At 36.7% G+C, this 13,105-nt stretch overlaps 1 protein-coding gene across 1 annotated transcript in view; it reads left to right on the top strand.

The window, feature by feature from the left end:
* DYNC2H1 (dynein cytoplasmic 2 heavy chain 1) overlaps positions 1–13,105 on the top strand; it is a 267,699-nt gene that overhangs the window by 72,982 nt on the left and 181,612 nt on the right. The window contains exons 44-48 of the mRNA XM_023511235.1: positions 1,233–1,384; positions 2,424–2,568; positions 4,517–4,619; positions 5,125–5,271; positions 12,407–12,537. Of these exons, the coding sequence (XP_023367003.1) occupies positions 1,233–1,384; positions 2,424–2,568; positions 4,517–4,619; positions 5,125–5,271; positions 12,407–12,537 (678 nt within the window). The remainder of the gene's footprint in view (positions 1–1,232; positions 1,385–2,423; positions 2,569–4,516; positions 4,620–5,124; positions 5,272–12,406; positions 12,538–13,105) is intronic.

Consider the following 13,105-nt stretch of genomic DNA (forward strand, 5'->3'; position numbering starts at 1 on the left):
CATGAAGTTAAGCTTGTGAAGCGTTTTAGTCTTGTTCCAGTTCTTTTAATAATTTCTTTGATTTTCATTCCTTTAGAGAGAAATTGGTAATTACATCAAGATGATATATGACAGGGAGAATAGAAACAGCCTTATATCTATACATTTTTTTATTCCTAAAACAAGGAGGAAAACAGAATTGGGGAAGTTTTTTCCATCATTTTTTAAAGTTATGCATTCCACTGACAGTAGTTAGGATTTAAAGTCATGTATTTTCAGTCTGTGCTTGTTATTATGTACATCTAAACTCAGCTTTACTGTGTTATAAACAAAATATGATGAAATATTTATAGAAAAAACCCAAAATATTTTGTGTTTGTTCTGACTTTTCACTTTTTTTTGATAATTGCTAGTAGATTTATAATACCTTTGAATTATAGTGTTTAGTAAGGAGAGAAGCATTTTAAAAAGTAGCATAATTTAGGCCTGGTGCCTGTAGCTCAGCGGCTAGGGCACCAGCCACATACACCAGAGCTGGCAGGTTTGAACCCAGCCCGGGTGTCCCAAACAACAATGACAACTACAACCAAAACATAGCCAGGCATTGTAGCTGATGCCTGTAGTCCCAGCTACTTGGGAGGCCAAGGCAAGAGAATTGCTTAAGCCCAAGAGTTTGAGGTTGCTATTAGCTGTGATGCCACGGCAGTCTACCAAGGGCAATATAGGGAGACTCTGTCTCAAAATAAAAAAAAAAAAACTAGTATAATTTAGCTAATATTAGTAGAACACAGAGATTTGAACAATACTTGGTAATGATATAAGAACTTAGGATATATTTTAACTCAACCTTAAATTCTTTTTTTTATTATTATTAAATGATAGCTGTATACATTAATGCAAACATGGGGTACAGTATAGTGTTTTCATATACAATTTGAAATACTTTCATCCAGCTGGTTAACATAGATTTCATGTCATTTGCTTAGTCATTGTGTCAAAACATTTATATTCTAGTTCTAGAAAAGTTCACTTGAACCCTTGTTAGACAGATATATAGGTGATCTTTCTGGTCACCCTCCCACCGCCCTTCTCCCCTCCCCTTCCACACCCCCTCCCCTCAACCTGAAATTCTTAAGGTAGGTAGAAGATAATAATTGCATTTGGAAATAATTGAAACTTGGGCAAAAATATATTTTACCATTATTAGAAAATCTTAAGTATAAAACATTTGAAATATATTTGTTTTCCAATAGGTATTGACATATCAAGGATTTTATGATGAAAATTTGGAATGGGTAGGTCTAGAAAATATTCAAATTGTGGCTTCTATGTCAGCTGGAGGAAGACTGGGAAGACACAAACTTACCACCAGATTTACATCCATTGTTCGTCTTTGTGCTGTAGAGTATGTATTTTAGTGTTTAAATTTTTTCGTTTAAGGAGACATCACATGTAATTGCATTTTATTAAAAGTATTGGTTAGTGATACTCTTTTAAGATATAGAATATAAAAATGGCCAAACATAAGCTCTGAAATTTTTTGCCATCCTTACCAAAATATACCTAATAATTTAGTATGATGAAGGCTTTAATCAAAGCATCTTATTTATTTGAATATATAAATAAATAGAACTGTTTTGAAATGTCAATGCAGGAATCTGAATGGTGGATTTCAGATTTAAATGTTTATGTGGTTCATAAAAAATACTATCAAATTTTATGAAATAAGCAAAAAGATAATTTAAATCTGAACAAGGTGGAGGTGGATCACTTTGATTTTGATGGCATCAATCCTAATACATCTGTCCATACCCATGGTCTATAATGGTTACAGGGACTTGTGAATTTTTTAGTTATGGTACTGTCTCCTCTGATTGTATTGAATAAATAAATATTACATTAAAAATATTTGAATATTACAAACCTTGTTTATATGCTTTCATGCTAATTTCATCCCATAGATTAACATCCTTCTTTTAAAATTGTGCCTGAGGTCAGGTACAGGAACAATTGTATTGAAATAAATTTCAGTTGGAGAAAAAAAGGTCAATTTTATTTGTTGTATCTGCTTTTATAGTTCTGTGGTAGATTACTGCCTGTGTACAGGCTATACTTAATTCAAAGTACTTTTTTTTTTTAAGTAAAGTTTTTCTTTTGGTGTTTCTAATGAAGAGTTGTTTTTGAACAATAAAGTTTTTAAATAATTTCTTTAACATCTTCCACCAGGACCTCCAGCTTTTGACAATAGGTACTTAGGGATGAAATTTGGTTGTAGCATGAATAGGGAACTTGAGCCTGGCCTTATCCCTTGGTGGTAAGCCTCAGAGATATCTAGGTCTTGGAGCAATGGAGTTTGAAAACCACTGTTGTAACATAACATTGAAATAATTATTTAGAATATTGATTTATTTTTGCTTTCTTCTTTCTTATTTTCCCTTTTTTAGTTACCCAGAAAGAGAGCAACTACAAACAATATGTGGAGCATATTTGGAACCAGTTCTACATAAAAATCTGAAGAATCATTCTATTTGGGGTTCTTCATCAAAGATTTATCTCTTGGCAGGATCTATGGTGCAAGTGTATGAACAGGTGTCTATACATTTGTATTATATCTTCTAGGATCAGTTCCAAAGGACTACCTTTAATCCTGACTTCTGTGTTGATGCCCCGGCTTTACTTTCTTGTTACTAGATTTTTCTACTAGAGCATAAGGTTTGTGCTATGTGTACCTTATGGCACTATTGTACCATGTATTGTACCACTTATGGCACTATTGTACCATGGCACAGTTTCTAATAGACACTCGATAAATATCTGTTGAATGAATGAGTTTGGGGTAGATGGTTGTTCAGCTGTCAGCTAAAATTTAGCATAATTAGAATGGAATTCATCTTATCTCCAAAAATAGATCTTTCTCCTAACTTCTATCAGTTTCTGATAGAAATCTGGGAGTAGTCTTTGATGTTTATTTTTTCTTGCTCCCTGTGGGGAAATGTCTAAATTATTCTTCCTTGATAAAGTGGGGAAAAATACTTGAAAATATGCTTTGAGGAAGCACAAGGAATTTAATCTTCATTTTTTTTTTTTTTTTTGAGACGGAGCCTCAAGCTATCGCCCTGGGTGGAGTGCCGTGGCATCACGCTCACAGCAACCTCCAACTCCTGGGCTCAAGTGAGTCTCCTGCCTCTGCCTACCAAGTAGCTGGGACCACAGGCGCTCGCCACAACGCCTGGCCATTTTTTGGTTGCAGCCATCATTGTTGTTTGGCGGGCCCGGGCTGGGGATTTCAACCCGCCACCTTAGGTGTATGTGGCTGGCGCCTTAGCCGCTTGAGCCACAGGCGCCGAGCCAGCACAAGGAATTTAATGAGCACCTTCTCTCACCAGTGTTAGTGCTAGGGGTGCACGAATGACTAAATTTCTTCTCTAGAAGTTCACGCTCAAATGAAAGACAGAGTCATATAAATAAACTCCTAATGTAGAGTGATAAATAGAATAATAACAGTATGTCCAAGTCACAGAGCTAGCATGGAGGAAGGAGTAAATAACTTAGTTGTTTAGGGGGAGGTGAAATTTGATCTGAATTTTGAAAAATGAATATAAAGGCACAAAGCAGGTAGAGATGAAAAAATATCTTCCTTCTAGATAAAGGGACCAGCATTTGTAAGTTATGGAAGTGTTTGTAGAAGATGCTTTTAGTAGTATTGGAGTAGAAGTGGGATAAGGTAAGTTAATAGCAAGAAATTGCTTAAAAAAAATTAATTCAGATGGTAAGTGATCAAGATCAAAGTAAGAGTAATGGCTCTGTACAAAGAAAGGAAGCGGATAGGCTCTTTACTGGTTATGTATTGAGGAGAATTACTTTGATTTGCAAATGACTTCTTAGCCATAAGATAGCTCTGTTATTCCCACTGTTGGAAAATGATTCTTTTTTTTTTTTTGTGAGGCAGGGCCTCAAGCTGTCCCTCTGGGTAGAGTGCGGTGGCATCTCAGCTCACAGCAACCTCCAACTCCTGGGCTCAAGTGAGTCTCCTGCCTCCACTTCCCAAGTAGCTGGGATGGCAGGTGCCCGCCACAACGCCTGGCTATTTTTTTTGGTTGCAGCCATCATTGTTGTTTGGCCAGCCCAGGCTGGACACAAACCTGCCACCTTAGGTATACGTGGCTGGCGCCCTAGCCGCTTGAGCCACAGGTGCCAAGCCTGGAAAATGATTCTTATCTAGACCTCTGAGTATTACCTCATTGTATGGGTAGGGTAGTTTTCTTAAATTCCTTTCTTTAGCAGGACTTTTTTTTTACCTTTTACAGGGGAAGGGGTCTTGGCTAGCCTGTGCCCAGTTATCAAAGCCTATGAACCTGTCTTAGAATAGCATTATTTAAGTGCATAAAATATAAGGTTAACTAATGATGTCACTTATATTGAAATACAATTCACCCACAGGTAGAAATTGGGATTCCTCTAAGTCCAAGGTGGCTGAAAATTTATAGCTTATGTGTGAAGAAATTACAAAGATTATTTATTATTTTTTCTTTTGTAGGTGCGGGCCAAATTTACAGTTGATGATTATAGTCACTATTTCTTTACTCCTTGTATTCTTACCCAGTGGGTTCTTGGCTTATTCAGATATGATTTAGAAGGAGGTGAGTTTTGCTAGTGTGTTTGTGTGTATATATGTATGTGTGTGAGTATACAGTATTTGTAATAGATGTGCTAAATGAGTATTGTATCAGTAATTATATTTTAAAATTATAATATTACTGTTAAAATAATAATATTATATTTCTTCTTTTAAACTTTGTATGATTGTCACTGTTAAAACTTGATTTGAGGAAAAATGAAATCATTATTCTTTGTAGCCAGAACATGTTTAATATACTTTTTGGATTGATAATTTTATTAAACAAGTAGACTTGGTAGCATTTAATGTAGCCTTTAAGTTATCGCAAAAATGTGCAACTCATTAACAAAATGAATTTTAATGCTTTTTTCTTTTCTCCTGTTTATCTGATGCCCAAATTATGGTATGTAGATTCCTACTCTCTATTTCTTTCTAGTATTATATTAAACAGACCATTTTTAACTCCTTTTAGTTTGTTACAATAAAAAAAAATTTGCCTCTTTTAGGATCCTCAAATCATCCATTAGATTACGTGTTAGAAATTGTAGCCTATGAAGCACGGCGCTTATTTCGTGACAAAATTGTTGGAGCAAAGGAACTTCATTTATTTGACAGTATTTTATCATCAGTGTTTCAAGGAGATTGGGGCTCTGATGTATTAGACAACATGGCAGGTAACATAATAGAGGATATGTAAATATATGATTGTTATGAAAACTTTAAAATTATTTTTCTCACCCAAAGCATGATTTTGCATGTTTAAACAAAAACTGTGGGTAATTTTAATGTTTTTTTTCTATAAAGACCTGCTCAGTCTTTTTTGCTAGATTTCAGTAATTATATTTCACATGAAATATAATGATATTAATTTTTTTCTTTGAATAAAGGAGGTCAGGCCACACTGCTTTACCTTTGCAGTATAAAATTATTTTATTTATTTATTTATTTATTGAGACAGAGTCTCACTTCATTGCCCCAGGTAGAGTGCCGTGGCATCATAGCTCACAGCAACATCAGGGTCCTGTGCTCAAGTGATTCTCTTGCCTCCGCCTCCCAAGTAGCTGGGATTGCAGACACTTGCCACAGTGCCCAGTGATTTTTAGAAGCGACGTCTCACTCTTATCTCAGGCTGGTCTCAAACTCATCAGCTCAGGTGATCTGCCTGCCTCGGCCTCTCAGAGTCCTGGGGTTATAGGTGTGAGGCTGTAAACTTATTTTAATAAGGCTGGGCTTAGAGGTGCATGCCTGTAATCCCACCACTTTGGGTGGGTGAGGCAGAAGGAGCTTCTTTTTTTTTTTTTTTTCTGAGTCAGAGTCTCACCCAGTTGCCCTGGGGTTAAGTACCATGGTGTTATACCTCACAGCAACCTCAAACTTGTGGGCTCAAGTTATTCTCTTGCCTCAGCTTCCCCAGTAGATGGGACTATTTTTAGAGATGGGATCTTGCTCTTGCTCAGGCTGGTCTCAAACTCTTGAGCCCAAACAATCCACCAGCCTTGACCTCCCAGAGTGCTACAGTTACAGGTGTGAGGCATCACATCTGGCTAGGAGGATCTCTTGAGGACAGCAGTTTAAGACCAGACTGGGCAACATAGTGAGACTCTGTCTCTACAAAAAAATACAACAGTTAGCTGGGCATAGTGGCCCACATCTGTCGTCTGAGCTAATTTGGAGGCTGCGGCGGAAGATGGTTTAAACACGAGAGTTGGAAGTTACAGTGAGCTATGATCTTACCATTGCACTCCCTCCTGGGCAAAAGAGTGAGAGATCCTTCCTTTTAAAAAAATAAAACGTATTTTAATAAAAAATTTTTTAAAAAACAGTTACGTATGTGAAAGTTTTAAAGATTATTTAGAAAATCGATGTTTGATTGTGATGGCATTTGCTCAAGAGTAATGGCCATAGAAAGTATAATACCATTTGGGTAAGGCCAGCTATGTTGTATTTGCAGCTATTACTGCTGAATAGCCAATTTGCATTTTGAAATCTGCTATGAAATAATGCATGTAATGTGAAAATCATTGTGATGAGAGGGCCTTTGATAAAAGACCCCAATATGGAAATACTTCCTAGTAAAACTGCTTTCAGCCTACAAAATGTTTATTTTTTCAGAGCTAGGCTTTAAAAATATTTCATATAATATGTTCTATATATCATACACGTCTAAATTTGAATTTGGTGTCAGGGCTATAATTACACAGTGGAAAGGAGATTGTGATTAACAGAAGGAAATTTTCTAGGGACTGCCGTAGTTTTGGAATCAGGAAAGGAATTTCCAAGAACCTCACATAGTGAAAGTGGGATGCAATGCTGAGAGGGGCCTGATCATGTTCTAGAGCTGGCTTGGCGTTAGTGAGGGTTTGTGCAGTGTGGCCTGTAGCCTTCATTGCTCAGTGTGGAGAGGCTTTGCTTCATACGTGATACCATCCTTCTCAGTCTGAAAATCGAGTCAGTAGAGAAAAGAAAGTGGCATATCCTTTGGGCATTAGATAGTGTCGGTACCTTAGTCAGTGTCTGAATCCTGGCAAGGGAGTCCAGCTGCAGCCTGAATGGATTTGAGGCCTGTTTTGCTTATCTGTGGTATCAGATATTACAAAAATTATGCATGGACCTTTTTTTTGCTCATTAGTGTTTGTGTCTTTAATGCATGGCCCAAGACTAACTCTTCTTCCAATTTGTGGCCGAAAAAAAAAAAAAGGTTGGATAGTCCTGCTAGATTTTGGTATCTTTCAGAGCCCCTTATGTAAGCCTCTGTAAATAATACATGCCTTCTCTTTTTTGGTATTTTACTCTTCAGTAAATGGTTTATTTTTAAAAACCACGGGTTTGTCATATGTTAGATCTAGGCAATATAAAATATTGACATAGTATAAGAATAGTTTTTTAAGAACATTTACTTTTGAAATATATAAAAATAAACTAGATACATTATGGTTCTCAAGAAGCTTATAATCTAATGGCAAGAACAGATATGAAAGTCTTAGTTTACAGTGATATCTGCTATGGTTAGATGCCACAAAGATTTGTTGAAATAGATGGTTAAAATTATGATTATAATAAAGCATGAAATGTTTTATAATTAGTATAACTTTTTTGAATATGTCTGGATAAATAGATAGCAGGGTTGTAGAAGAGTTAGTAAAGATAAATTCTTTGAGGAAGTTATATTGAAACTTCCTTTAAATTAAATTCTTTTCTTTTAAGAGTATTGTAGATTCATATGCAGTTGTAAGAATTAATACAGAGAGAGTATGTACACATTGTATGTGGTTTCCCCAATGGTAATATCTGGGCAAATTATATACAACATTGCTACTAGGATATTGACATCGATATAGTTAAGTTATAGAATATTAGCATTACCACAGGATAGAGCGTGTTGCCCTCTGGTAACCATGCCCACTTTCTCCCATCCATAGAAACCACCTATGTGTTCTTTATGTCTTCAATGTTGTCATTTCAAGAATGTTATTTTCACTCAACCTTAACTATAGGGAGATACATGCAGATAGTTGTCGTGTGTTTCAAAAGTCTGTTTCTTTGTATTGCTCAACAGGCATTCCTCTGTGTGGATGTACCATCATTTCTTTAACCATTTATCTCTTGAAGGACATCTTGGTTGTTTTTAGTCTTTGGCTATTAGGAAGGAATAAAGCTCCTATAAATACAGGTTTTTGTGTGAACATTTTTGTTTCTCTGGGGCAAGTGCATAGGAGTATAACTGTAGGGTTGTCTGGTACTTGTATGCATAGTTTTTCAAGTAACTGTCAAACTATTTTCTTTTTCTTTTTCTTTTTTTTTTCTTTTTTGAGATAGTCTCATTCTGATGCCCTCGGTAGAGTGCTGTGACGTCACAGCTCACAGCAACATCAAACTCCTGGGCTCAAGATATCCTTTTACTTCAGCCTCCCAAGTAACTGGGACTATAGCACCTGCCATAATGACTGGCTGGTTTTTCCATTTGTAATAGAAACAGTGTCTGATGAGGTATGAGTCTCCGCACCCAGCCCCAACTATTTTCTAGAGTAGCAATTGCTCCTCACCTTTGTTAGCACTTGGTGTTGTCACTATTTTTCATCTTAGCCATTCTGGTAAGTGGATGTCACTATGTCATTGTGGTTTTAATTTGCATTTCCCTTATGGCTAGTACAGTTCAACATCTTTTCATGTATTTATTTGCCATCTGTATATTCAACATGGTGAAGTGTCTCTTTTGCCCATTTCTAATTGGAGTGTTTGGTTTTTTACTGTTGAGTTTTGAGAATATTTATGTATTGTAAATATTAATATGTTTTCTCTCTTTTGTAGCTGGTCTCGTCATCTTCTTAACAGGGTCTTTCAAAAATGAGATGTTTTTAATTTTATCAGGTCTAAACCTATCAGTTTTTCCTTGCAAGAATCTTTTGATGTTAAGTTTAAGGATTCTTTGTCTGGGCTTAGATCCTAAAGATTTTCTCATATGTTTTTTCCTAGAAGTTTTATAGTACTGTGTTTTACACTGGAGTCAGTGGTCCACTTTAAGTAACCTCTATATAAGGAATGATATTTAGGCTAATTTTTTTTTTAACCTGCAAACATCCACTTGCTCTAGCACCATTTGTTTTAAAAGGTCTGTCATTTTTTTTTTTTTTTTGTAGAGACAGAGTCTCACTTTATCGCCCCCAGTAGAGTGCCATGGCATCACATTGCTCACAGTAACTTCCAGCTCCTGGGCTTAAGCGATTCTCTTGCCTCAGCCTCCCAAGTAGCTGGGACTACCGGCACCCACTACAATGCCCGGCTGTTTGTTTGTTTGTTTGTTTGTTTTGTTTTGTTTTTTGTAGTACTGACCAGGACTGGGTTTGAACTTGCCACCTCCAGTATATGGGGCTGGAGCCCTACTCCTTTGAGCCATAGGCACTGCCCACCGGCTATTTTTTGTTTTTGTTGCCCCCTACCCAGGGGCACCAGCCACATATACCAGAGCTGGCGGGTTCAAATCCAGTCCTGGCCCACCAAACAACAATGGCAACTGCAAGAAAAAGTAGCTGGCATTGTTGTGGAGGGCGCATGTAGTCCCAGCTACTTGGGAGGCTGAGGCAAGAGAATTGCTTAAGCCTGAGAGTTTGAAGTTGCTCTGAGCTGTGACACCATGATACTCTAGCCAGGAGTGATAGCTTGAGACTCTGTCTCAAAAAAGGGGGGTGGGGGGCTGTCTTTCTGCCTCAGTTGCTTTTCCACCTGTGTCCATAATTGGTTGTGTGGGTCTGAGTTCTCTGTTCTGTCCCATTGCTGTGTTTGTCATCTGCCACTACACTGTTTGATTACTACAGCTACTATATAATGAGTCTTGAAATTGGGCAGACTGAATCCTCCTTGTATAATGTATAGTTCTCACATTCTTTTAGTTTTTGCCTTTCCATGTAAATTTTAGAACAGTCTTTTCTATATCTATAAATTGTTGCTGAGATTTTGGTAACAATTATTAAATCTGTATACTGGTTTGGGAAGAAGTGACATCTTTATTATGTTAAGTCTTTCAATTCTCTCCCTTTATTTAGTCTGTTTATTTAGATCTTTCAGTTTTCATTAATTCAAGTTCTATACGTGTTTTTTTTTAATTATACCTAAAAAAACATTAAAAATAGTAAAAATAAAATTATACCTATGTTTTTAATTTTTAAAACAATTGTAAATGGTCAAATTGTGTTTTAAAGGATGAATATAGTAGGCGAATGATATTTTACACAAGGCAAAGAGAATATATAAAACAGAGGCTGAGAAAACTAGAATGTATAATAAAAGACAAATGGGAGATTCAAGCAGTTGGTGGAGCCAGATTGCAAAGGGCCATGATTAGGAGATTTTCTATCTTTCTTTCTTTCTTTTTTTTTTTTTAAGGAAGTAGAGGGAAGCTAAATATGATACTGGAGTGGTTTGGCACAGTCAGGTTTTGTTGTTGTATTATTCTAGTAGCAGTGAGAATATACTTGAGGAACTTACAGCAGGGGTACAAGATAAGAGGTTACTACATAGTCCAGGAGAAGAAGGATGCGATGCAAAGATAATAGTTTACTTTTTCATGTATGTGTTTGAATGTTTGCGAGCTTTATGAGTGTCTTTTGGAAATGTACACAGAGTTTATAATCTGTGAGGGTGGGAATCACGTTTACCTTTCCAATTCTTACCTCAAGCAGAAAGTACATTGATTTAACACAGGTTCTCAAAATTTAAGTGCTGAGCGATCGAATGCATGAATCATATGTCTATTAAACAATTGAATATGGACTAAAGAGCTTAGGAGGTTTGCCATAGAGATAAGTAGTAGGTGAGCTGTGGGTATATAAATATAAATATAAGTATAAATAAATACATACAGAGTGACCATAAAGTCCGTGTGCACATCCTAAGAGATCTTATTGGAAGTAAAATTGATCATTCCCCAAAGTGTATGAATTCAGGTAAAATGAATGTGTGTGGCATGTCTAGGTACAATTGAGCAGTAAACAGTATCTTCAAGTCAACTTTGAAAAAAAATACACACATGACGTATCTTAAAATGTGTATATATTTTTTGATACTTTTTGAAAATGTATATGTATATATATATAAATATTAAAAATCTATAAATATGATAATTTAACATATAAGATTAAATAATTCAAGGAGACTTTTTGGAATTAAAAGAATAGAAGGGTGAATGTGGATTCCGGGGAACATCAATATATAAGGGAGAGCAGAAAACTGAAAAGATGTGGCTTTGTGTGTAAAGTCGTGCAGATGCAGGGAAAAGCTTCAGGAAGGAGATGCATGAAATTCCTGCCAGGCTGATGACTACCAAGAAGATCTGGCTTTGGAGCTGCAGGCTGCATTGTTATTCCCAAATGAGAATCTAATGATCTCTACAGATAGAAGATAACGTAAGGAAGGTGATGATGGTGGCCAGGAGAGGAACACGAAGCAACTTGAGTGTAGGGGAGGCGAGAGTGTAGAGATGAGCGGGTGACAAGGAGAGCACTTGCTAGAACAGTCTCCCCAGAGAGTTGAGAGGGGAAGGTGCAGTAGAAGGCAAACAGATTTTCCCTGTATGGGGCCAGGATACTACTATGGATGAATTTAAGAGAAATTTGGAAGGGAAGTTGGGGGATTTTTGTTTTCTAACATTTGTTGTTAATTTTTCCTTTTTAAAATCTTTTTAAATTTCGAGGTATTATGGGGCACTTTTGGTTCCGTGGGTCACTTTCATAATGCTGGGGTCATGGTCATAAGTGTGCCCATCGCCCAGGTGGTGTCGTAGTGCTTGTACTTGTATTGTACTTGTTAGGTAGGTTGCTGCCCAGGGCCGCCTCTTCCTTCTTTCCCAATTTTTCTTTTATTTTAGAAGTTAGAGTTCTTCGTGGTAGTTCTGTTTTTTTTCGGAAAGAGAGTTTTTAGTTTTTTTATTTGCCAATTTTTTATGTTATTTTTGATTTACAAATTTGTAGATTCTGAAGGAGAAGGGAAATACAGGAAAAACTGAGAGGAGACATGGAGAAGAGGAGGGGGGAGGTGGAAGGAGCCAGTTCATGTGGGGAGAAAGAAAAGAAGTGGAATATAGACTAGGGATTCTATCAGTCACTTCTTAGGTCACCTGGATTTGGTAGAAACGATAACCTTTACATTTTAGCTGATCATACTGACCTTCCAGGGAATACTTTAATTTACCTTTTGCTTTCTGGGGAAAAGCTTCTTTGGACTAATTAAATTAATAGTAATTTAGTAAGCAATGCATTTATTGATTCTCCTATTACAAATAATCCACAGAAACCAAAATATCTTTTATTTCTACAGATAGTTTCTATGTTACATGGGGAGCCCGCCATAATTTAGGAGCAAGGACAGCCCCAGGGCAACCGTTACCTCCCCATGGAAAACCACTTGGAAAACTAAACTCTACGGATCTCAAGGATGTCATTAAAAAGGTGTAACACAGATCACTAATTTGAATTGTGATTTAGTTTGCATAGTCATGTAAAAAATATTTCTTGCAAATAATTTGAGGGCATTGAGATGATAAATTTTATTTTTCTCAATTTAGTCCATTGTGGGATATAACTACATATACATGTACTTACATAGATAGGAGTAAAATTATTAAAATACATTTTTAGAGAAGGTATCTGATATTAGAAATATTAATGAGATTTAATAATCAGGAACTCATTGTAGATCAATGGGTGTCAAGCTTTAGTGAGGATCAGAATTACTCGGAGGGCTGGAAATGTATATATTCCTGGTCCCATCTCCTCAGAGTCAAATTCAGGCCTACAGGGTCCAAATTCCTTTCTTTCTTTCTTTTTTTTTTTTTTTTATTAAATCATAGCTGTGGGCTCGGCGCCTGTGGCTCAAGCGGCTAAGGCGTCAGCCACATACACCTAAGGTGCCGGGTTCGAATCCCCAGCCCGGGCCCACCAAGCAACAATGATGGCTGCAACCAAAAAAATGGCCAGGCGTTGTGGCGGGCGCCTGTAGTCCCAGTTACTTGGGGGG

The sequence above is a fragment of the Otolemur garnettii genome, unplaced genomic scaffold, assembly GCF_000181295.1.
Source record: "Otolemur garnettii isolate 467f Iridium unplaced genomic scaffold, OtoGar3 scaffold00001, whole genome shotgun sequence".
Lineage (NCBI taxonomy): Eukaryota > Metazoa > Chordata > Mammalia > Primates > Galagidae > Otolemur > Otolemur garnettii.